Here is a 23,787-nt window from a genome sequence, read left to right as displayed (position 1 = left end):
GCTAAATTAATGATGAAATTCCGAAATCATCAAATTTGTGACCAATTAAGAGTTGACATGTGTCTCAAATTGAAATTAAGAAAAATTTCTGTGTTTTTGTCGCAGACGTCGATTGAGAGAAATTAATTTCGACCAATTTGACATTATAATTTGGGCGTTGGCTCAGTTACGCCCAAGTATGAGCTTAATGTGGGCCTAAAACAGCAAAATAGGTCTAAGTCCAGTTAATTGGGCCTAAAGACCAGGCTCAAGTCCAATTAATTAGGCCCAAAGGCCAGGCCCAAGTCCAATTAAATTAGGCCCAAAGGTCAAGCCCAAGCCCATGAAACCCATCAAGGAGCTCTATAAATAGAAAAGCTCCCCTCATTTGCAAAGGTCAACAATTCTACACTCTAGAGAGCTTAGAAAGAATTCTCTACAATCAGAAGACTCCTTGACTCCTGAAGCTAACCACACATGAAGACTGAAGTCCTTCGAAGATACAAGCATTCTGAAGATTGAAGTCTTTTGAAGATGCAAGCTTTCTGAAGACTGAAGTCCTTTGAAGATACAAGCATTTTGAAGACTGAAGTCTTTTGAAGATACAAGCAATTCTACATTCAAAGAGCCTAGAGAGAATTCATCAACAAGCAGAAAACTCTCAAGACTCCTGAAGCTGCACTTCTAGAAGACAGAAGACCCTTGAAGACACAAGCACTCTTCCAAGACTTATACTTCAAGAATGTTCGGTGCTTTTCTTCTTCAAGTCAAGCACATCTACCCAACCGAGAGAGAATCAGAGGATCAAGTACTAGAGATCGAACCACATTGCATCAAATCAACCTCACCATCAACACCAACTCAAGTTCAACTCCACGAAATAAGTTTCTTCGGAAGCCTCGTGCGAACACTTATCCTCTAAGAAGATCAACAAGCCCGAAGGCCGATCATCGAAGAAGATCAACGAGCCTAAAGGCCGATCATCCAAGAAAATCAACAAGTCCAAAGGCCGATCGTCCAAGAAAATCAACAAGTCCAAAGGCCGATCGTCCAAGAAGATCAACAAGCCCAAAAATCGATCGTCCAAAAAGATCATGAAGCCCAAAAGCCGATCGTCCAAGAAGATCAACAAGCCCAAAAGCCGATCGTTTAGATATTGTACTCACTTTCCACAAAATTAATACAAATACAAAGTTCAAGTTCTACGAAATAAATTTCTCTTGAAATCTCGTACGAACAATTAGACTTTAAGGTAAGTGTGCTTCGATCCTTTGATTCTTCTAATTTTTTGTACAACACGCTTAATTAGGATTGTATATTTTGTTTTCCATCCTTTGTAATTTATACATTCTCCTAAAATTAAGTTGGGACTACGATTTGCTTCTACTTCAGGTGTTCACACATCCTTTCAATATATATTAAGGAGATAGAAAGTTGGAGACCATTTTTTTTTTTGTTGCAAACAGGTGAATGAAAGGGATAAAGGTAAAATTGCTGAGAGAACGATAGAGGTAAGGGATTCAAACTACATGCTCTTTATTGTTAACTCATATTAGATCCCAACTCGCTTAAAATTGATAAATTAAAATTTATCCACTATTAGATATAAAATTGTATATCAGTGATATGGGACCTCAACAACATGCAAAGTACTAAATGTAAAAATGGTATATGGTCAAAGTCAAATGAGTATCACGAAAATTATGAAAATTTATCAAATTGTATTCATTTCCATGCTTCTACTCCCATTAAAAAGAAAAAGAAACTATTAAAAAAGAAACTCACATTACAACTTGTGATTGACACTTAATCAAAAAATCCCCAAATATTTTTCTTCTTTAAATAGGTGATTATTGTTATTATTTTTTTTTTAAAAAAAACCGCATTGCAAATTATTTATTGTATGCAATGCAACAAATTTTCAAATATGGGAAGATGTCAACCAATATCATGGCATCCATTGTAATTCTTCTAATTAATAACCAGAGAATGATTCTTTTCTTTATCATTATATGTCTTTGGCTGCATCGATTATCAATCTTCACGGTGAGTTGCTCCACCAATCAAGCCCATGATGCAGAAAATGACATCCATCTTCAGGCTCAATCATTTGTCTTTGCTCTGTTTTATACCTCTGTTTCTTCAACACTCAATCGCAGTCGACATCTTAAAAGCAGGGCAATCCATTAACGACACCCAAGTAATTGTTTCAGCCGCTGAAAAGTTTGAATTGGGATTCTTCGCTCAACCCAAGTCCTCCAATTTCAAGTATTTAGGAATATGGTACGAAGGCCTTCCCGACTATGTCGTTTGGGTGGCAAACAGAGATAACCCAATTCTAAACTCCTCTGCCACTCTAAAATTCAATCCTGATGGAAACTTAATTCTCGTCAATCAAACAGATCAAGTTTTTTGGTCTTCAAATTCAACAAGATCACTTCAAGATCCGATCGCTCAACTCCTAGATACAGGTAATTTCATGCTGAGAGATTCAAATTCAGGATCTGAAGATTACGTGTGGCAGAGTTTTGATTATCCCTTCGATACTCTAATACCGGGAATGAAACTGGGGTGGGACTCCAAAACAGGGCTTAATCGGAAGTTAACATCAAGGAAAACTCAAAACAATCCATCCTCTGGTGAACTCAGTTATGGAGTCAACACAGATGGGCTTCCTCAACTTGTGGTTCGTAAGGGAAACAAGACGTTGTTTAGGGGAGGGCCATGGTTTGGCAATGGTTTTAGCCGAAGTCGATCAAAGGGAGCAAATTTCATCTATAATGCTTCATTTGAGATATCATATTCATTAAAGGATTCAAAAGATGGCCCTTCGAGAGCTGTGTTGGATCCAAGTGGATCCGTTATATACTATGTGTGGGGCGGAGGGGACAAACTATGGGACATAGCATACACGTTTGACGAATCTGGTTGCAACGACTACAAATTATGTGGAAATTTTGGTCTTTGTAGCTCTGTTTTAGTAGCAAGCTGTGGTTGTTTAGATGGGTTTGAACAAAACTCAGCACAAAATTTTTCAGATGGGTGTGTGAGAAAGGATGAAAAAATTTGCAAAGAAGGAGAAGGATTTAGAAAGATAAGTGATGTGAAATTGCCAGATTCCACAAGGAACTTAGCGAAATTGAAAGTGGGTATTCATAATTGTGAAACAGAGTGCTTGAATGATTGTTTGTGCTTGGCTTATGGCATGCTGCAACTTCCTAATATTGGGCCTGCCTGTGTCACCTGGTTTGACAAATTGATTGATATTAGACGTGTTCGTGATGCTGGAACTGGGGATGATCTGTTTGTGAGAGTGGCCGCTTCAGAATTAGGTACTAAATTAACTGATTCTCTTCATTTTTCACCTACATTGATAAGAAAAGCTCTGTATTGTCTGATAAATTTGCGATTGTAGAATGGAGTGAAAGGAAGAGTATAATAGTTCCGGTGGTTGTGCCAACCGTATCAGCGATAATCTTCTTGGCTTTAATCAGCATTTTTATCGTTAGGAATGTAAGAAGAAGAGCTAAAGGTACGTAAAGCTTTCCTCCTCGTTCACTTGAATCATAAGTCCATTTTTATTTAACTTCAAGTATCAGCAGACAATGGAGTTGCAATCACTGAGGATTTAATTCATGAGAATGAACTTGAGATATCGATTGCGATTATTGAAGCTGCGACGAACAATTTCTCATTGTCTAATAAGATTGGAGAAGGAGGTTTCGGACCTGTTTACAAGGTATTGTCTATGGCGACGCATTTGGTACTTCTGAAATTAGTATCTAAATGGTCTCCAAGTAAAATCAGACAACTAGTGGATATAACAAAATGTCGTGACAGTTAAAATTTGTTGACTAGGTAGACTTTGCTAATATATATATTTAGTTAATATATCATTTTCATCTTCATACTTTTGGATTTATTCTAGACTTGACGTTTTCTTCAATACAAAAAACAATTGAAAATAGGCTAAAGAATGTAGAGAATGGCATCCTCTAAACATCATCAAGAGAAGGTTTAATTTGCCTATGCAAAACTATACATGATACTGTTGACATATGAAGCTTTTGTCAGCACCATTACACGATGTCAACAAAAGAATGACCTTAAAATGTGTTGTTTATAGGTTAATTGTCAAAAACCAAATGGTTATCAAACAAGATTTTAAAAAGTAAGTTTTTTAAAAAAATTAGTTGTTTGTTGTTATGCTAGCTTGTTATAGATAGAGGCTTTAGAGTGGTCTCAAGACTGGGATGGTCCAAATAGATATTCGGGTTTTATTAGTTTCGTGATTTTTTATTACTCCATATAGCATTGATTCACAGGGAAAACTCCCATCTGGACAAGAAATTGCGGTAAAGAAACTAGCAGAAAGATCTCGTCAAGGGTTGGAAGAGTTTAAAAATGAGGTCCTTTTTATTTCCCAACTTCAACATCGAAATCTTGTCAAACTTCTTGGTTTCTGCATTCACAAGGAAGAAACATTACTCATTTATGAATACATGCCAAACAAAAGTTTGGACTACTTCCTTTTTGGTTCGTAATTTTCTCTTTTGGTTTAGTTTCAATATTCTACCTGATTTTCCAAAAGATTGATATGAGCTAAAACCTTTAAAATAGATGACGGAAGGCGTTCTTTACTCCATTGGCAAATGAGAATTGATATCATAATTGGTATAGCTCGAGGACTTCTTTATCTTCATCGAGATTCAAGACTTCGAATAATACACAGAGATCTTAAAGCTGCCAATATTTTATTGGATAGTGAAATGAAGCCAAAAATTTCAGACTTTGGTATTGCACGAATGTTTGGTGAATATCAAATGGAAACAAAAACAAACAGAGTTATTGGAACCTAGTAAGTAACAAGAATATTATTACTTGGGTTCTCACGTATTTGATTTTATAGTATGATATTTGACACAACCTTGTTATGTAGTGGTTATATGTCTCCAGAATATGCAATGGAAGGTTGCTTTTCCTTCAAATCCGATGTTTACAGCTTTGGTGTTATGCTTTTAGAGATAGTTAGCGGCAAGAGGAACCAAGGCTTTTTTCACTCTGAACATCGTCAACTGAATCTTCTTGGACATGTAAGTATAGAGAAACTACCACCTTCTTGAATAAACTAATAGATTTTTGCAATGATCATATGAAATTGGTATATATATCAGGCATGGAAACTTTGGAACGAAGGAAAGACTTTGGAATTAATAGATGAAGTGTTGGGTGATCAATTCCAAGAATGTGAAGCACTAAAATACATAAATATTGGACTTCTATGTGTTCAAGCACGTCCAGAAGAAAGACCAATTATGTCATCTGTACTTTCAATGTTAGAAAATGATAACATGTCGTTGATTCATCCGAAAGGACCCGGGTTCTATGGGGAAAGATTTGCATTGTCTGATATTGACTCGTCGTTTTCTACTACGAATAATGTTACTATTACATTGTTAGACGATGGTCGCTAATACTAACAACACTGCAATTATGTAATTCTACATTATTAATCAAATTTAGTGGAAAAAAGTATAGAATATGTATTGATGGAAGATTCAAACATTTAATTTCTCACTTGATAGTATATAAACTCGAGCTATGTTCAATAATAAAATAAAATAGATTGCTTAGTGTGTAATTAATAAAAAGAAGTAACAACTAAATTAAGATTAACTAAATTTATGGTTCATCGAACATCTCTCCTATATCATAAAATACATATTTTCTTAAAAAGGAAAAAAAAACATGGTTTCTACTCATTATTCATCATTTTTCAACCAATGCATTATATAATAATATGAGTCTAAGGTCAAATATTCCTAAAAGGATATTATATTGCCTGAAGGATTGTCTAATATATATTAGAGAATATTAGCTTACATGTTGAAATTTTCATGTGCACACCTTTTAATCCATTATAAAAGTTCTCTTAATCTTCATTTATAATAATTTTTAAAAAGAATATGATGTCAATTAATTCAACAAAATATGAACGTAACATTTTTCCTGGAATCTTTTGGATCGCAGATATTATTTCGTGTGTATGAATATTAAATATCTGAAATTTAAATGTCTAAGTTTTAAATGTCTGAGATAATTAATGTTTGTGTTTTTTGAAAGTTAAATAAATGTGTTTGATTTACCAATTTTGTATATAGAAACCAAAACTAAATAATTATTTAATCAAATGTAAGAGAATAAGTACTATACTTATAACTAAATTTAACTATTTAATATATTAATATATTGATTAATTATTTAATCAATTCAAATATCTTTAAATGGAATATTTTTATATTAAATATTATTTAAATTATTTCATTTAATTAATAAAAATAATTAAATAAATATAAAATAATTAAAATATTAATAACTAATAAATAATATTTTATATTAAATATTTAAGATAACATAAAATATCAATGGTAAATATATTAGTTAAAATTTATTAAGACTAAATAATATATTCAAATTTAATAATTAATTAAAATTAATAATAATATTCAAGTGATATTAATTTACTCCAGGTACAAAAATCCCACAAGTATGGAGGGTATTAAAAAATTCATGTTAGATGGGGTTTAAAGTTCCGAATAATATTATCCTGACTTTTAAAAAGTGAAAATTCTATAAAACAAACACCTATATTAAATATTTATCTGAAATTCGATGACAATATGTGTGAAACAAATAGACTCGATATATTAATTAATAGATTGAAGACATGTCTAGGTTTGCAAAGAGATGTTCAATGTGAACGTCTATTGCACATCACAATCTAGTTAGGTAGATCATAATATAAAGTATACAAAATGTGTTGACTTAATCCATTAAATTAATTTAAAAAATTGGTGTTAAATATAAAACAATTTAATTCATTAATAATTTATAAGTTCCAATAAGTAATATCTGTAATACAATATTTTACACTACCATATTTTTCTTAGTTAGACTTTGACTTATCAATAATCAATGAAATAAAACGTGAACACTAAGAAAAATTGCGTTCATATTAAAATTTTAAATAGATGATGTGATAGTTAAACATATATAGTAATGAATAATCAAATCATTGGCTAATTTCAAACTAAATAGAAAGAGCTCCATCAACAATGAACCAAGAGACTTAAAGGGAAAAAATGATATCCAACTTCAGGCAAAACCCCTTTTCTTTGCTCTGTTTTTGGACATTGATACCTCTGTTTCTCAAACAGTCAATAGCAGGCGACGACACCTTAAAAGCAGGGCAGTCCATTAACGACACCCAATTAATTGTTTCAGCCACCCAGATGTTTGAATTGGGGTTCTTCTCTGAACCCAAAGCCTCAAATTTCAAGTATTTAGGAATATGGTATAAGGGTATTCCTGACGTGGTTGTTTGGGTGGCAAACAGAGATAACCCAATTATAAATTCCTCTGCCACTTTAAAGATCAATGGAGATGGAAACTTAGTTCTCCTAAATCAAACAGGTGAGGATTTTTGGCGTTCAAATGCTTCAAGATCAGTTAAAAACCCTATTGCCCAGCTGCTGGATACAGGTAATTTGGTGTTAAGAGATTCAAATTCAGGGTCTGAAAATTACGTGTGGCAGAGCTTTGATTACCCTTTTGATACTCTGTTACCGGGGATGAAACTCGGGTGGGACTTGAAAACAGGTTTAAACCGAAAGTTAATATCAAGGAGAAATCAAATGGATCTATCTTCAGGAAAATTCAGCTATGGAATTAACACAGATGGGGTTCCTCAACTTATGGTTAGTGAAGGAAACAAGACAATGTTTAGAGGGTGGCCATGGTTTGGGAATGGTTTTAGCCGGAGTCGGTCACAAGAAGCAAATTTCATGTACAATACTTCATTTGAGATATCATTTTCATATAATAATGGTCCAAATAATGAGCCTTCAAGAGTTGTATTGGATTCAAGTGGGTCCGTTGTACACTATATGTGGAGCAAAGGGGACCAAAATTGGCACACATCTTACACGTTTGAAGGATCTGGGTGCAACAGCTATGAATTATGTGGGAATTTTGGTCTTTGTAGCTCTGTTTTAGTAGCTAGTTGTGGTTGTTTAGATGGGTTTGAACAAAAATCAACACAAAACTTTTCAGATGGGTGTGTGAGAAAGCATCCAGAAATCTGCAGAGCAGGAGAGGGATTTAAAAAGATAAGTAATGTGAAATGGCCAGATTCCAGTGGGGAGTTTGTCAAAATCAAATTGGGTACTCAAAATTGTGAGAAAGAATGTTTGAATGACTGCTCTTGCTTGGCTTATGGTGCATTGGAAATTCCTAAGATTGGACCTTCTTGTGTCACCTGGTTTGGGAAATTGATTGATATTAGATTTGTTCGTGATGCTGGAACTGGAGAAGATCTCTTTGTGAGAGTGGCGGCTTCAGAATTAGGTATTCATTTATAGGCTGCTACTGCTTCTCCTCATTTTTCACTGTACCAAAAATCACTAAAATTTGACTTTTGCTTTGTAGAATCAAGTCACAAGAAGAGTGGAGTTGCGGTGGTTGTGGCTATGGTAATCATATCCATACTAATCTTCTTGGCTTTAATCAGCTGGCTTATCATCAGGAATGTAAGAAGAAAGGCAAGAGGTAAGTAAAGCTTTTTTAAATCTAAATTTTGCTATATTTGTCAATATCTCGAATGTGATTGTTATATTTGTAACTACCCTAATTTTTATCTCTATAATTTTAAATTTACCATCAAATTATGGTGTAGAAGACCAAGGAGCTGTGATGATTGAAGCTCTAATTCAAGAGAATGAACTTGAGATGCCAATTGCTTTAATAGAAGCAGCAACAGATCATTTTTCTGTTTCCAATAAGATAGGAGAAGGAGGTTTTGGACCAGTTTATAAGGTAGTAACCAAAAGATGAAATGACAAAACATATGTTTTAACATGAATCCATCTCTTTTCTTGCTTATATAATAACATATAATGCAGGGCAAACTTCCATCTGGCCAAGAAATTGCTGTAAAAAAACTAGCAGAAAGCTCTCGCCAAGGATTACAGGAGTTTAAAAATGAGATCCTTTTCATTTCCCAGCTTCAACATCGAAATCTTGTCAAACTTCTTGGTTTTTGCATCCACCAGGAAGAAACGTTACTTATTTATGAATACATGCCAAACAAAAGCTTGGACTACTTCCTTTTCGGTTGGTATCAAATGATATTTCTTCTTTTATCTATATCTTCTCTTCAGTGTTCTATTTCTTAAACGACTGATAGATGAGCTAAAATCGTTAAAATAGATGACCGGAGACGTTTGTTACTCAATTGGTCAATGAGAATTGATATCATAATTGGTATAGCTCGAGGGCTTCTTTATCTCCATCGAGATTCAAGACTTCGAATAATTCATAGAGATCTTAAAGCTGCCAATATTTTATTAGATAGTGGAATGGAGCCAAAAATTTCAGATTTTGGCATTGCACGCATGTTTGGTGAAGATCAAACAGAAACAAAAACAAAAAGGGTTGTTGGGACATTGTGAGTAACGACAAAAATATTATTTGGGAACCTACTTTAGTTCATTTGTATTTTAAGATTCTACTTGATATATATTATAATTAACTTAACATTGTTAGTTTGCACTTTGCAGTGGTTATATGTCTCCAGAGTATGTAATAGATGGTCGCTTTTCATTCAAATCTGATGTTTTCAGCTTTGGAGTTATGCTTTTGGAAATAGTTAGTGGCAAAAGGAATAGGTACTTTTTTCACCTCGAACATCAACAACTAAATCTTCTTGGACATGTAAGTATGTAAAGAAACTATCATCATCTTGCAAGAACATTCCATTACGAGTATGTCACATCGAAATTTGTATCAGGTATGGAAACTTTGGAATGAAGGAAGGGTACTGGAATTAATCGATGAGACATTGAGAGATCAATTTCAAGAATATGAAGCACTTAAATACATAAATATTGGACTTTTATGTATTCAAGGACGTCCAGAAAAAAGACCAACTATGTCATCTGTGCTTTCCATGTTAGAAAATAATAACATGGAATTGATATCTCCAGAACGACCAGGATTCTATGAAGAAAGGTTTGAATGGCTTGGTGTTGATCATTCACCATCACTGGGTGATAAATTAACTTCTAGTTCAAACAATGTTGTTACGATTACTTTATTTGATGGTCGTTAAAGTACTTAATTATGAACACATTGATCTTAGAAAACTTCTGTTCTGGTTTAGTAAATCAATTGTTATTGGTTTCCTTTGTAAAGGAGAGAACTAAAGAAGTGCATATATTAATTTTATAGATTATAGATCGATTAACGGTGTGTTTGAAATGTGTTTTCGAGAGATTAAATTAAAAACTACGTTATTTTAAAAAAAATCCATGTGTTTGAAAATCATGAATTTTGAAAAAAATGAGTTTATAAAATAAGTTGGCTTAGAAAAATGAATTTTGAGTGTTTAATGGTCCTTTCTCTCCTAATTGGTATGAAAAGCTCCGATCACCCCCTCCAGCAATCGCCATCAGCCACCATCTTTGGTGATCCCTGGTGGCCAACCTCCAACCATTGTCCCTGGTGACCGTTGTCGGCCAACCTCGGGTCACCGTTTTCTAGCAACTGCCGTCGATCGACTTTCGACAACTATTTTCCAGCGATCATTTTCTCACAACCATCGCAGGCCAACTTTCGACGATCAATTTTTGGTGACTGCCGCCAACCAACTTTGGACGACCATTTTTCGATGACCGCCACCAGTCAACCCCTGGTTACAATTTTCTGACGATCACTGCTAGCCACCTTTAACCACCATCTCCCATGACCATCGACCAACTCCGACCATTAACTCTTCGAGCAAATTCTTTTGTAGCAGTTTGACATTAATAAAAGAATTTTTAGTATATAACAAATCAGAAAAACGTTTACATAAAAACACTTTTGAAAAAGAGTTGCCAAATACATATGTGTTTTTACTTTAAGAAATTTTTATCCAAAGCGTTTAAATGAAAATGCACTTTTGAAATATTTTTTTCCTATGTCATTTCAAATAGGCCCTAAAGATGCAAATATTATAAGACAACAATATATTATTCTAAATTTATTCTATTAATTCAAATAATATAAGGATAATTATAATGGAGAACACTTTTATGGATTATAATTAAATATATAAAATATTTCAAAAGAATTACAATTGTAGTCATTTTCTCCAATCTTCCAATTTTTTGGCACAAACAACATTTGACGAAAATATGAGTGACAAAGTCGAGAAGATAGTATGATTCGAATTGAGGGTAATAACTCAGGACCAAAATAGGCCTAGAGAAAAGGACTGGCTTGGCTTTTTGCTTGGCCTTTGCCAAGGTTGAGACCGAGTCTCACCAAATACCTAATGGGCCATGCCTCACACATGCCCCAACCTAATTGACCATTGTAGGTTCAAAATATAACTAAAGTGAGGTGCTTGGTCTCGACCGAGGCCAGTCATAGCAAAACACCAAATAGGGCAAGCCCTAGCCTAATAAATCAAAGGATAAATCTAAATCAATTGGGAAACCTTAAGGGGGAGGGAGATCTGTAGGTCTACTACACCTATAAATACGTCAAGAAAGCTTCAAGAGAAGTAAATTTATTCTTATACTCAACTCTCTACTTACTACACATATACACTTTCTGACTTAAGTATCGGAGTTTGTGTGGTAAGTACCATATCGTTATGCAAATCTTTTCATGTTGCAAATCATATTCTTCCTCAAATTACAAATTTACCATTGCTGCCACGTGAAGGTCATGTGCGTTTTGTTATGTTTCAGATTTTGACATCAACAATATGATTTCACGAGATCTTAATTCACCAACCTTTATTATATTTGTTTACATCAGCTACTAAATTTTTACCAATATGAAACTTTAATTAACTCAAATTCTGGTTCCTACCATTGTTATTTCTTAGTTATTTGTTTATCATTATTATTTTGGTGTTTATATCATATCACAAGGAATGATAACCTCACAAATTGTTTTATATTTTTTTTTGTATTTTTATGATTGTCTATTTTAGAATTGGTTTTGCATTTCTCAATAATAGCCAAATATGAGATTATGCAAGTCACTCTCGTTGAAATTCTTGGTTTCGGTTTCAATTTTGATTTTTCTTAATTTTGACTTTTCGTATTGAAATTTGTCGCCATGCTTGAATCCTTCTTCTCATTGATCGTGGTTCTGTATGGGATGAAGTATTTGAGAGGGCATAGAAAGTGCAGGGGATAAAGATTGGCAGCTTCAAGGCCACTATGTTAATTGAAGGACTTCCAGCAGTGTTTCAAATGGATAAAATGCTCAATGAGTTAAAGGGATCACTCTCTATTAAATGGGAAAAATGGTATATGAATTCTCTATTTTTTATTATCCTTACATCAATTATGAAAGTAGTATTACTATAACTGAGGTCTATTAATGATAGACTTCTACCTTTGATATCATTGAAATCTATCAATAACATACCTCTATTATTGATGTCCTATGATATCTTTGTATTACTTGTCTAAATCTATAAGTGATAGAACATCATCATTGATAGTCTATTACCTCTCACTTAACTTATCACTACTAATGAAGAACGTAAAAATATCATTTCCTTGTCTTGATTGATAATCGTTGATATGATTGAAGTCCATCAGCGATATTAGTGATATCAATTAAGTAGATATCAGTGATATTTGTGTATCAAGTGGTATCATTGATATCTATGATAAAACTTAGGTACATAAAAGTGATATCAATGTATTGATGATATAATGGATATTGGTAAGACAATATATAAATGATATTATGGGGTGTTTGGCTCACCAACATGAGTTAGAGTTGAGTTGGTATAATATACTAACTCAATGTTTGGCTCACCAACTTTTAATGATGGTAGAGTTGAGTTGGTATATTTTACCAACTCACCCCAATTCACCACAGCTCACCCTAACTCTCTCTTCTTCTAATGTTTTCAATGGCTCCACTCATCGATCATTGTTGACGACTATCATTATCACACCCTGGTAACTAACTCCAGACTCTGATAACCATCTCCAATGGCAACTTTAACAACAAACTCCACTCTAAAAACTACCTTCGATTACAACTCCGACGACCAACTCCAGGATCCGACAACCAGCTCGGATTACAACTCCAACAACTAACTCCGAGCTTTAACAACCACCCCGATTACAACTCCAATGACCAACTATAGGCTCCAACAACCACTTCCATTAAAACTTCAACGATCAACTTCAAGCTCCGACAACCTTCGCGTGACCAATCTCAGGCTTCGAAAATCACCTTTGATGATAAATCCAATGACCTAACTCTGACTACCACCTTCGTGCAGCCAACTCTGACGGCCAATTTCAGGCTCCGACAACCATCTCCAAACTCCGATGACCAACTCCAATAAGCACCTTCTAAAGGAACTCTATAGAGGACCTTTGAGCGGAAGCGGATTGTCCCAAATGTTGGATCGATATGGCAATCCTAGAGGGGGGTGAATAGGGTTTTAATTAATTTTTTTTAAATTAACCCAATTAAACTAATTAATACACTTTTTATAAATAATAAGAAAAATTCAATTTATGTAACAAATAAGATGACAAAAATGTGATAATTTAATTCTATCAAATTTTGGCAAATAAATAATAACAAGCTAAAACATACAATTAATTGCAAAAATAAAAAGGAAAGAGTTAAAGAAGAAGATACCGTAATTTTTATAGTGGTTCGGTCAAACTCGGCCTACTCCACTCCCCAAGCGCCTCTTGGGAATTTGAATAAAATTTTTCCGACTCTTTCCACAGATTAGAGCCCAACTGTTACACCACCGCTCCTTTTACGGGTTCAAGAGCAAACCCGATCCTTTCCATGGTTTAGGATCAAACCGTTACAAATTTTAGAATTTTTGAAGAACAAAATACAACTCTTACTAGAGTGGATTTACAAGTTTAAGCACTCAACAAATTTATCCTCACAATACAATAACACTCTCTCAAGAATAAGATGAAAAGAAAAAAAAAATTGGAAACTTAGAGAGAGCAATAATGGAACTTTTGAGTTTTTGAGGATTATGAAATGTAAAATTTGTTAGTTTAAAATTTGAAGAGGAAGATGGTTTATATAGAGATGGAAAAAAAAAATTTAGAAACCACAATTTATTTGGACCATTAGATTTTTGGAAAAGAAAAGTCAATGATGGAGATTTTAAACTAAATTAGTTGTTACATACAAACAAAATATAATATTAAATTCATTTTCTTTTGAAGTTCATTTTCTTTTTAAAGTTAATAAAAAAAAAAAAAACATATCATGTGTCAAAAACTAGCCGTTAGACACAAACATAAAATAATATTAAATTCATTTTCCTTTTACTTAATTTTCTTTTTAAATTCATTCTTTTTAAAGTCAATCCAAAAATAAAAAACATACAATGTGTAAAAAAAACTGGCCCGTTAGACACAAACATAAAATAATATTAAATTTATTTTCCTTTTAATTTTTTTTAATTTCAATTTTTTTAAATTTTAAATCAATCCAAAAATCAAAAGTCCATCATATGTTAATCTCTTAATGATCCACCATTCAACCAATATGCTACCATATGTCTATATGCAAATGGTTTGGTTATGTCCGTCATTCACTACGGTATTTTTTCTATAGACTTGTCCGGTCATATCGTCTTCGTTTTAGCTCCGATTTGAGTGATACAAGAGGTGTTGGAATCGTTGTTCTGAGCTCTACGCTATGGACATATTTAAAACACTAAGATTTTCAGTAATTAAAAATTGAGTTTATTATCATCAAAATATTGATTAATTAATTAATTAAAATTAATTAATTTGAGATTAAGGGCCAAAAAGCCAACACCAAACTCCATTGTGAAAGAACACATACATTCACAGTCATACTAAATAGATTATGCATTAATCATAAACTACAACATGCTTTGAATCAAATACAAAGGATAAGAGAGATAATACCTTTGAAGAACTCTTTATTCACGTTGTTCTTCACGTATATCCCTTGATCAAACTCGAAAGCAATGATCAACTCGAACTCGATCTCCCTTGAACACCAGCAACGAGTATCAACTCGATCCTCGAACAGAACCAGACACTACTACAAGATTACCTTGGTATTCTCGGTGTGAGAATCGAGGAGTTGTAGGCTATGACTTATTTTGGAATGAGGGAAGGATTGGAGTAGACGAAGAAAACGATCGAGTAATAGGCAGCACTATCGTGTAGAAGAAGGAAGTCTATCGCATAGACTCGACACTCGATCGTTTAGAAAAGAATACTATTGTATAGTAAACTCGATCCTATCATGTAGTCACTCGATAGTCAATCATCTGAGACGATTCGTGGAATGATTTGAAAAACTATTTTTCATTTTATCCCACTTTACCATAATAACTGTACAACCACCCACTAAGGTCAGTTATTGAGAAAAAGAAATATCAATTATCATATAATTAATAAATTATAAATAAATATAATAACTAACTTATCATATTATATTTATAACCTATAGTTTTAATATTGCATCATATACAATATATAAATCATAGTTCTTTTTCCTTTTTATGGCATTTAATATAAATCATATTTATATTAATTTCTCCAATCAAATAATAATGTATCAAATACATCATATTAATTATATCATATATAATCAAATTTCCTCTAGTAAATTTGAATATTTCAAACTAACCCAAAAATTGATTCTCAACTTGAATCTATTGAGCTATCATGGGGACCTTATGGACATGTAGTTTGAAACTCCAACAGTACGTGAATAACTGATTAAACTCTTTAATCACATTATCCACCATTCATTAACTGTAGGACATTCCACTAAAGACCGACAACTACACTCTTCGTACTACAAATATATTTCTGTATCCATTGGATATAACCAATCAACAGTACGATGACCCTTCACAAATCGCTCGTAAGTACAGTTGGGCCAATTTATCGGTTTGCCCATGTAGTTACATCTAACTCCTTAAATATCACTGATTCCTCTAATGAACAATAGATTATAGTCCCACTATGACTAAATCCTTCTTAGGCCAAGAGAAGGTGTGGTGCCGCATTGTTCAAGCCTTGGAATCAACCCTTAAGGGAACGATTTACCTACTTACCCTTGCTTCGAGAAAGGAGTGAATTCTATCTTATGTAGCTGAGTTCCCAACTCCCCAATTAGATGAATCCACAAAGTGGTAACCTTGTTGAGTCGGCGATTTGGCCACTCTCACCTATGCAAATCAAAGAATCGCCCTCATGGGCAAGAGTTCACAACCCACTCAGGATTATAAACATTTCGTGGTCCGGTCTTATACAAACTCCTTTGTATAGAATATCCCCGCTCGCATGTCTAATACATAAATAATTAGGATCAGATCATTTGTAGTAATTTACAACATTTGTAACACCTATAAAGCGAGTCACACTCGTAGTGTCACTAGGATAAGGTATCTCTTCTTATCCATATACTAAAAACCATTTAGGTTATCACTTAAAACACAATCCACTTGTATATCTCCACATACTTGTTTAAGTTACAACGATAACTATGGATCTTAGTTTATTGGTTTGTGGTTAATGCAACTAAAATATCTCATATTTCATAAACTGAAGTGAATAAAATATCAGATATTATAAATCACAAAATATTTGTTCATTCAAGTGTTTACAAACTACAGGACCCTACGAGATTTAGGGCAACAACACCAACACCTTCGACTACAAACTCCAATGAAAATCACATTTGATGATCAATTTCGATGACCACCATCGAGCGAGCAACTCTAAGGACCAACTCGAGCTTCGACAACCACCTCTGATGACAAACTCTGGCAATCAACTCTAATATCACCTTCATGCGACCAACTTTGGGCTCCGACAACCACCTCCGACTATAAAACTTTGGCGAAAATTATCTTCGACGACCAACTCTAGGCTCCGAAAACCACCTCAGATGCGACCAACTTTAATACCAATTTCAGGTTCTGACAACCACATTCGACTACAATCTCTAGCATAAATTATCTTTACTAATCAACTTCGACAACCACTTTCAACTATTATAAGACTGATGACTATTAAAGTATGTTGCAAGGGTTCTTGATTATGTAAATAATAGTATTTTGTCCACAATAAGTGTAATATTTATATGTAAAAATTTGTAAACTATATCTTTATTTAATTGACTTTACATATCAAATGAGAGTTGAGAATATTTAAATGAAAAGTATGTATGTAGTTAAAAAGTATGTAACATATGACAAAAAAAAAATCATAAAATAAAGATTTTCTTCCTATAACATTTTCTAGCAAGAATTAGTGAAAAATGAATATTTGTTCACTGATGATCCTCCAAATTTAGAGGTATTGAAAGTGAAATTTTTGAAGAAATATGGTGACATTCCATTGGCTACTAAGATGGTAGGGGAGATTCAATTAAAAAAAAAAAATCATAATAGGAAGAGGAAGAAAAATAAGAAGATGATAACGAAATTCAGGGAGAAAAATTAGAAATCAAAAGTTTTGATTTCTCTTTGGTTTCTCATTTTATTTAACTATATTTCTGCACAAAAAAATAAGTTGATTGTTGTTCATTAACCAAAAAAGAAATAAAGAAAAAAAAAATAAAAGCCTTAAAAATTAAAAGAAAAAAATGCAATTTATATTTTATTCAAATAAAGACAGGTAGAATTGTTGAATAAAAAAAAATTCCAAACAAAAACAGTAATCATAAAAGCAGATTATTTAGAGTTCAAAAACTGCACACCAGATACCCTAGTCATATGAACTTAACTTTGTACTCTAAACACATGCATATGAACTCATATCAAATAATTTTGTACCCTAAATACAGAAATATAAACCTTACAGATATATGAACTCTACAGACATATGAACTCCAGTCATCTTGTCTCAACTCAGCACCCAAAAAAATCCCTTAATGATGTTAGTGATATTCGTGTATCATGATATCGATGTTATTAGTGATGTCAGTGATATTCATGTATCAGCGAAATAGCTTAGAGATAAATATCAATGAAAACTGTGTATCAATGATATAAGTGATATCAATGTTATATCTACCATAACTTAGGTAGATATTTTATATCCATGTATGTGTGATATCAATTATAGGACATTGGAGAATTTAATAAACTAGAAAACAACAAGAACAAGATATCTACAATCGAAAATTTAAGATTCAAGATTCATAGAATTGTGCAAGATAAATCAAGATGGCAAACTATTAGACAAATTACTCTAATTTAAATTATTAGTAAGTATCACTTTTGAAAAAAAACTAATCTTCTTAATTAAATATCAACAACCACATTAACTTGTTGATTGGCGTGTGGTTGCAAATCTAACCTAAAGCTTTAAGATTGTGGGTTTGAATCCTCTCCGTATATTTTTTTTCTCCTTTGTTTTTTGTATTTTGTATTTTAATTAATTACATTAACATAAGTTAGTTATATTAAGGGTAATTAGAATGGGTATTATTTCTAGAGCTAATAATTAAGAGTATGACAACATTTTTAAAAATGGTAAATATAGCAATTTGCTCAAATCTGCTAAGTTGTTTTATTTTTATTCATATTGTACATTTTTTTCTTTCTAAGTTCAACTACATGTGCTATCGGGACCTCTTATTTCAGATTTATTTTTTTTAAATGATCTCTTCTGTTATTTTTGTACATATAGATTTTCATCCTTGATTAACATTTAAAATTTTCTTTTCAACTTTTTTTCATTTTTTCTTTGATTTCCATTATATGTTCAGTTTGTACAATACTCTTTTTTTTAGTTATATTTATTTTTCATTGGATTTTCTTTATTTCTCAAGCTCCTTTCCTATCTATTGTTATTTTGTTGATATTTATCATTATGCTTTTTAGCACAATAATTGCCGAGTTCGAACATTTAATCTTTTTAATCAAAAGTTTATATCTTATGTCAGTTGAAACTATGCCTCATGTTGATTTTTACTATTATAAAAAAAATTTCATAGATAGAAATTTATCACTAACATACTTTTAATTCACAACCTAAATCTATATAGAATATTATGACTAATAGATTTCAATCACAATGCACAACTAATATATATTTTATCTATTCCAGATTTCAAACAAATATTTTTCTTTTTCTTTATCCATTTTTTTCACTTCTTCCTCCAATTTTGTTTTATCCATTTATTTTATTTGATATCTCAATAAAATATCTAACATCATTTGATGTAATCTCTTTTCCAAAGCAACTATAAGAACCAAAAAAAACTAAGCTGTAGCTAAATTATCTATGGTTGAAGCTTAAAAGTACACGAGAGATAAAGTCTATAAGTAGTTTTCTATGTAAGTGATAAATTTCTCTATGGTATGTGAATCTATCATTGGCTATCACAAATAGATTTGAAATAATATAAGCCTATAAGTCATAGACTCTAATCATTGATAGTATCGATAAGTGATAAGTCAAAGTACTCATAGAATCTACCCATGATAGAATGTAATAGATAAACTCTATTGTTCATACCAATCTATCAACGATATAATTCTATGGTTGATACAAATCTATCAGTGATAAAAAGTCTATTGATATCGGTGGTGAAATCTATTAGTGATAGATTCAATCACTAATAGATTCAATCATTAATAGACTCTTAGAGCTAAATTTAAATTTTATTATATTTATAATTTCTTTTACATTGAATTATATATAGTAATACTTTAGATAAGATTGTTATATTTAATAGCCGAGGAGATTCAAAATTGACAGATGAACCATCATTATTAGAGGGTTATACTCGAGAATATAACAAACAGCTCAATTTATTGTTAAAGATATGACTATAGTTGTCCATCGATTTAGTTAATAAATATAAGAAAACACAGCTAGGTTTAGACTTAAAATATTAAAGTTACTCATATATTATATCAATATTGAGGTCAATGACTACTCTCCTACCAGAACCAGTCATCCTCCTCCTCCTCCTCCTCTTACAGAGTTTCACAAGTTTAACGAAAAGGATCAACCAAAATTCGACTAGTCGGTGCAAAGAAATACTTAAGCAATGAAAAATCTCTTATCATTCCTCTTTTTCTTCATACTCATACCTCCGTTTTCCCGAAAGTCCATTGCAGACGATAGTCTAAGAAAACGCCAATCCATTAACGACACCCAAGTAATTATTTCAGCCTCCCAAAAGTTTGAATTGGGGTTCTTCAATGAATCCAAAGCCTCCAATTTGAAGTATTTAGGAATATGGTACAAGGGCATTCCCGACGTCGTCGTCTGGGTGGCGAACAGAGACAACCCAATTGTAAACTCCTCTGCTTCTTTAACTTTCAGTGAAGATGGAAACTTGGTTCTCATCAATCAAACAGGTTCCCATCTTTGGTCTTCAAACTCCACAAGATCAATTCGAAATCCCGTCGGTCAACTGCTTGATACTGGCAATTTGGTGTTGAGAGATTCAAATTCGAAGTCTAAATATTATGAATGGCAGAGTTTTGATTATCCCTCCGATACTCTGTTACCGGGTATGAAACTCGGGTGGGACTCTAGAACAGGTCTTAACCGAAAATTAACATCTTGGACAAGTCCAGACAATCCATCATTAGGAGAATTCAGTTTTAGCATCAATACAAATGGGCTTCCTCAATTCCTTGTTAGTAAAGGAAACAAGACTATGTACAGAGGTTGGCCTTGGTTTGATCACGATTTTGGACAGGGTTATGGTAATGGGTTTGATTACAATCTCGTCTTTAATACTTCCATGGAGATATCATTTTCATATCGTTATTCAGAAAACAGCCGTACAAGAATTGTGATGGATTCAAGTGGGTCGATATATCGATATGTGTGGAGCGATGTAGAAGAAGAATGGCACAAAGAATTCACATTTGATGGAGCTGGTTGCAACGACTATGACTTGTGTGGAAATTTTGGTATTTGTAGCTCTGTAGTAACAGCAAGTTGCGATTGTTTATATGGGTTTAAACCAATCTCAACACAAAACTTTTCAAATGGGTGCATCAGAAAAGATCCAGAGATCTGCAAAGCTGGAGATGGGTTTAAAGTGATGAGTAATGTGAAATGGCCTGATTCTACAGGGGATTTGGTGAAAATGAAACTGGATATTCAAGATTGTAAAGCAGAATGCTTGAAGAATTGCTCTTGTTTAGCATATGGAACAGTGGAAATTCCTAAAATTGGCAATGTCTGTGTCAATTGGTTTCATAAATTGATTGATGTTAGATATGTTCGTGAGGTTGGGTCTGGAGATGATCTCTACGTGAGAGTTGCCGCTTCAGAATTAGGTATTTGCTTATTACATTAGCTAATTTTGTATGAAAAAGAAAAAAATGAGTTCGTTTTGATTATTTGGCTCTGTTTGTGATTTGTAGAATGGGATGATGAAAAGCGTAGTGTTGCTGTGGTTGTGGTTGTGCCGATCGTATCAGTGATAATCTTTTTGGCTTTAGTTAGCGGCTGCTGTCTTATCAGGAGAAGAGCTAGCGGTAAAGCTTTTTCATCCATCAATATGGTTTAAATTTATGCAAAACTTGATGTTAATGAAATCAGTGTGTTTAGGGAGATTTTCCATTGCTTTTCATTGAGGGAATTAACTTGAATGAAGAAATAATAGAAAGAAAACTCAAATCTACGGTCGAATTCGATGAAATTGAAAGTTTAGGATGAAATTTGATTTTTTTCCCTTTTTTCTTTATAACCATGTTTGGATTTATGGTGAAATCTCATGTAGGTAATGATCTAGTTGTTATAGAGCTCCCAATTCAAGAAAATAACCTTGAGATGCCTATTACTGTTCTTGAAGCTGCTACGGAAAATTTCTCTATTTCTAACAAGATAGGAGAGGGTGGTTTTGGACTTGTTTACAAGGTACTCTTTTAAATTTTTTTAAACTCTTTTAAAAGATTTTGAAAGGCTTAAATTAGAATACAATCGAAGTTCTACTTGAGTTTATAAAGGAAGATAACTATCTCTAATGATATGAGATGATCTTTTGAGTGAAACAAAAAGCAAAACTATATGAGTATATGTCCAAATTTGACAATATTACACCATGGTAAAAATAGGTGGAGGTTCCTGGCGAGTCTCCATCATGATATCAAAAAACAACACTTCAATTGCTAAAAAAACTCCGACCGACTTTTTTAGAATCAAATATTGCATTTGTTATTTCTTTGGTTGAATATATGAAATTTGATTATAGGGAAAGCTTCCAAGTGGGCAAGAAATTGCTGTAAAAAAACTAGCAGAAAGATCAGGTCAAGGGTTGCAGGAGTTCAAAAATGAAGTCATTTTCATTTCTCAACTTCAACATCGAAATCTTGTCAAGCTTCTTGGTTTTTGCATCCACGAGGAAGATATATTACTAATCTATGAGTACTTGCCAAACAAAAGTTTGGACTGCTTCCTTTTTGGTTGGTACCAAAACATTCTTTCTTTATCTATAGTTATGATTGATCTAGCATTAACTATTTTACTTTCTTTTTGTTTTTGAAGTTCCAACTATATTTTTCATTTACTTCTTTTTTATTTGATTGTAAAAGACTAATATGAGCTAAATCATTAAAATAGATGACCAAAGGCGTTCTATACTCAATTGGTCAATGAGAATTGATATCATAATTGGCATAACTCGAGGACTTCTATATCTCCATCAAGATTCGAGACTTCGAATAATACATAGAGATCTTAAAGCAGCCAATATTTTGTTGGATAGTGGAATGAAACCGAAAATTTCAGACTTTGGCATGGCACGCATATTTGGCGAAGATCAAACAGAAACAAAAACAAAGAGGGTTGTTGGAACTTAGTAAGTAACAAAGATTACTTTCATCATTATTACTTCTTTTAGTTTATGTAATTGTAAGAATTTAACTATATATGATTCAAGATAATGTGTTGTTTAATACTGCAGTGGTTATATGCCTCCAGAATATGTAATAGATGGTTACTTTTCAGTGAAGTCTGATGTTTTTAGCTTTGGAGTCGTGGTTTTAGAAATAATCAGTGGCAAGAAGAACAAAGGTTTTCTTCATCCAGAGCATCAACTAAATCTTCTTGGACACGTAAGTATATGAAGAAACAACCGTTATGCTTTAAAGAACACACTTATTCCCACAATGATCAATCGTGACAAAATTAAATCATTTTAGGCATGGAAACTTTGGAACGAAGGAAGAGCATTGGAATTAATCGATGTTATGTTAGAGGATCAATTCGATAAATATGAAGCTTTGAGATATATAAATATTGGGTTGTTATGTGTTCAAAGACGTCCAGAAGAAAGGCCATCGATGTCAACTGTGTTTTCCATGTTAGACAATGAAAAGATGCAATTAAGACTTCCTCAACGGCCTGAATTCTATGAGGAAAGGTTTATAGTATCCGATATTAATTCATCATCAGGCGATCAACAAACATCCTCGTCCAATAATAATGTTACAGTTACATTGCTACATGGTCGTTAATTGTTATATTTGCAATCTAAGTGACTATATTTACTAACTATATTTGACTTCTTTACATGTTAGTTTTATTCAATTATGTGTTTCTTCTTTCTATTGTTTAGTCAGTTAGGTTGTTATTTTAGTCTCTCTTTTCTGATGTGGGAGATATCATAAATAGAAGAAAAATTATAATGGAAGTAAAATAAGGAAAAATATCTATCGATGTAGTATATATGGCAAATGTTGACCATCCGCCTTTTAAATTTTGTGCTTCTTATCTA

The 23,787-nt window shown here is 32.8% G+C and overlaps 3 protein-coding genes across 8 annotated transcripts; all 3 read left to right on the top strand.

The window, feature by feature from the left end:
* Positions 1 to 1,949: 1,949 nt before the first annotated feature.
* On the top strand, positions 1,950 to 5,544 carry LOC120083009 (G-type lectin S-receptor-like serine/threonine-protein kinase At4g27290). The gene is made up of 7 exons (XM_039038486.2): positions 1,950 to 3,311; positions 3,395 to 3,511; positions 3,582 to 3,718; positions 4,305 to 4,515; positions 4,600 to 4,837; positions 4,919 to 5,072; positions 5,154 to 5,544. The coding sequence occupies exons 1-7, from the start codon at positions 2,051 to 2,053 to the stop codon at positions 5,451 to 5,453; spliced, it is 2,418 nt and encodes an 805-aa protein (XP_038894414.2). The 5' UTR covers positions 1,950 to 2,050; the 3' UTR covers positions 5,454 to 5,544.
* A 1,511-nt stretch (positions 5,545 to 7,055) lies between these two features.
* LOC120083376 (G-type lectin S-receptor-like serine/threonine-protein kinase At4g27290) lies at positions 7,056 to 10,265 on the top strand. 5 transcript variants are annotated; one of them, XR_005483412.2, is made up of 7 exons: positions 7,056 to 8,385; positions 8,467 to 8,586; positions 8,714 to 8,853; positions 8,940 to 9,150; positions 9,247 to 9,484; positions 9,583 to 9,704; positions 9,827 to 9,964. XR_005483412.2 is itself a non-coding variant. In XM_039039112.2 (7 exons), the coding sequence occupies exons 1-7, from the start codon at positions 7,122 to 7,124 to the stop codon at positions 9,864 to 9,866; spliced, it is 2,121 nt and encodes a 706-aa protein (XP_038895040.2). In that variant the 5' UTR covers positions 7,057 to 7,121; the 3' UTR covers positions 9,867 to 10,014. The 5 variants fall into 5 exon arrangements, 4 of the variants coding, with proteins under 4 accessions (XP_038895042.2, XP_038895040.2, XP_038895039.2 ...); XM_039039112.2 differs by having other exon boundaries at positions 7,057 to 8,385; positions 9,597 to 9,704; positions 9,827 to 10,014; XM_039039111.2 differs by having other exon boundaries at positions 7,058 to 8,385; positions 8,717 to 8,853; positions 9,597 to 9,750; positions 9,827 to 10,265.
* A 9,664-nt stretch (positions 10,266 to 19,929) lies between these two features.
* LOC120084136 (receptor-like serine/threonine-protein kinase SD1-8) lies at positions 19,930 to 23,582 on the top strand. 2 transcript variants are annotated; one of them, XM_039040035.2, is made up of 7 exons: positions 19,930 to 21,346; positions 21,434 to 21,547; positions 21,793 to 21,929; positions 22,264 to 22,474; positions 22,632 to 22,869; positions 22,975 to 23,125; positions 23,213 to 23,582. In XM_039040035.2, the coding sequence occupies exons 1-7, from the start codon at positions 20,098 to 20,100 to the stop codon at positions 23,525 to 23,527; spliced, it is 2,415 nt and encodes an 804-aa protein (XP_038895963.2). In that variant the 5' UTR covers positions 19,930 to 20,097; the 3' UTR covers positions 23,528 to 23,582. The 2 variants fall into 2 exon arrangements, with proteins under 2 accessions (XP_038895963.2, XP_090172254.1); XM_090316128.1 differs by lacking the exon at positions 23,213 to 23,582 and having other exon boundaries at positions 19,983 to 21,346; positions 22,992 to 23,126.
* Positions 23,583 to 23,787: the final 205 nt, after the last annotated feature.

Source organism: Benincasa hispida, chromosome 8, assembly GCF_027475165.1.
Source record: "Benincasa hispida cultivar pf3 chromosome 8, pf3_genome.v1.1, whole genome shotgun sequence".
Lineage (NCBI taxonomy): Eukaryota > Viridiplantae > Streptophyta > Magnoliopsida > Cucurbitales > Cucurbitaceae > Benincasa > Benincasa hispida.
Note: the sequence above shows the minus strand (reverse complement) of the source record. Positions and strands in the feature narration are given on the sequence as shown.

What these genes read in the sequence shown, in the direction of transcription:
- LOC120083009 (XM_039038486.2), top strand. Translation starts at nt 2,051, where the DNA reads ATGATGCAGAAAATGACATCCATCTTCAGGCTCAATCATTTGTCTTTG. An exon ending in TGTAAGAAGAAGAGCTAAAG is followed by an intron (nt 3,512 to 3,581) that starts GTACGTAAAGCT and finishes AAGTATCAGCAG; the next exon opens with ACAATGGAGTTGCAATCACT. An exon ending in AACAGAGTTATTGGAACCTA is followed by an intron (nt 4,838 to 4,918) that starts GTAAGTAACAAG and finishes CTTGTTATGTAG; the next exon opens with TGGTTATATGTCTCCAGAAT.
- LOC120083376 (XM_039039110.2), top strand. Translation starts at nt 7,122, where the DNA reads ATGATATCCAACTTCAGGCAAAACCCCTTTTCTTTGCTCTGTTTTTGG. An exon ending in CTTGGACTACTTCCTTTTCG is followed by an intron (nt 9,151 to 9,246) that starts GTTGGTATCAAA and finishes TCGTTAAAATAG; the next exon opens with ATGACCGGAGACGTTTGTTA. An exon ending in AAAAGGGTTGTTGGGACATT is followed by an intron (nt 9,485 to 9,596) that starts GTGAGTAACGAC and finishes TGCACTTTGCAG; the next exon opens with TGGTTATATGTCTCCAGAGT.
- LOC120084136 (XM_039040035.2), top strand. Translation starts at nt 20,098, where the DNA reads ATGAAAAATCTCTTATCATTCCTCTTTTTCTTCATACTCATACCTCCG. An exon ending in AGTTGCCGCTTCAGAATTAG is followed by an intron (nt 21,347 to 21,433) that starts GTATTTGCTTAT and finishes TGTGATTTGTAG; the next exon opens with AATGGGATGATGAAAAGCGT. An exon ending in AAGAGGGTTGTTGGAACTTA is followed by an intron (nt 22,870 to 22,974) that starts GTAAGTAACAAA and finishes TTAATACTGCAG; the next exon opens with TGGTTATATGCCTCCAGAAT.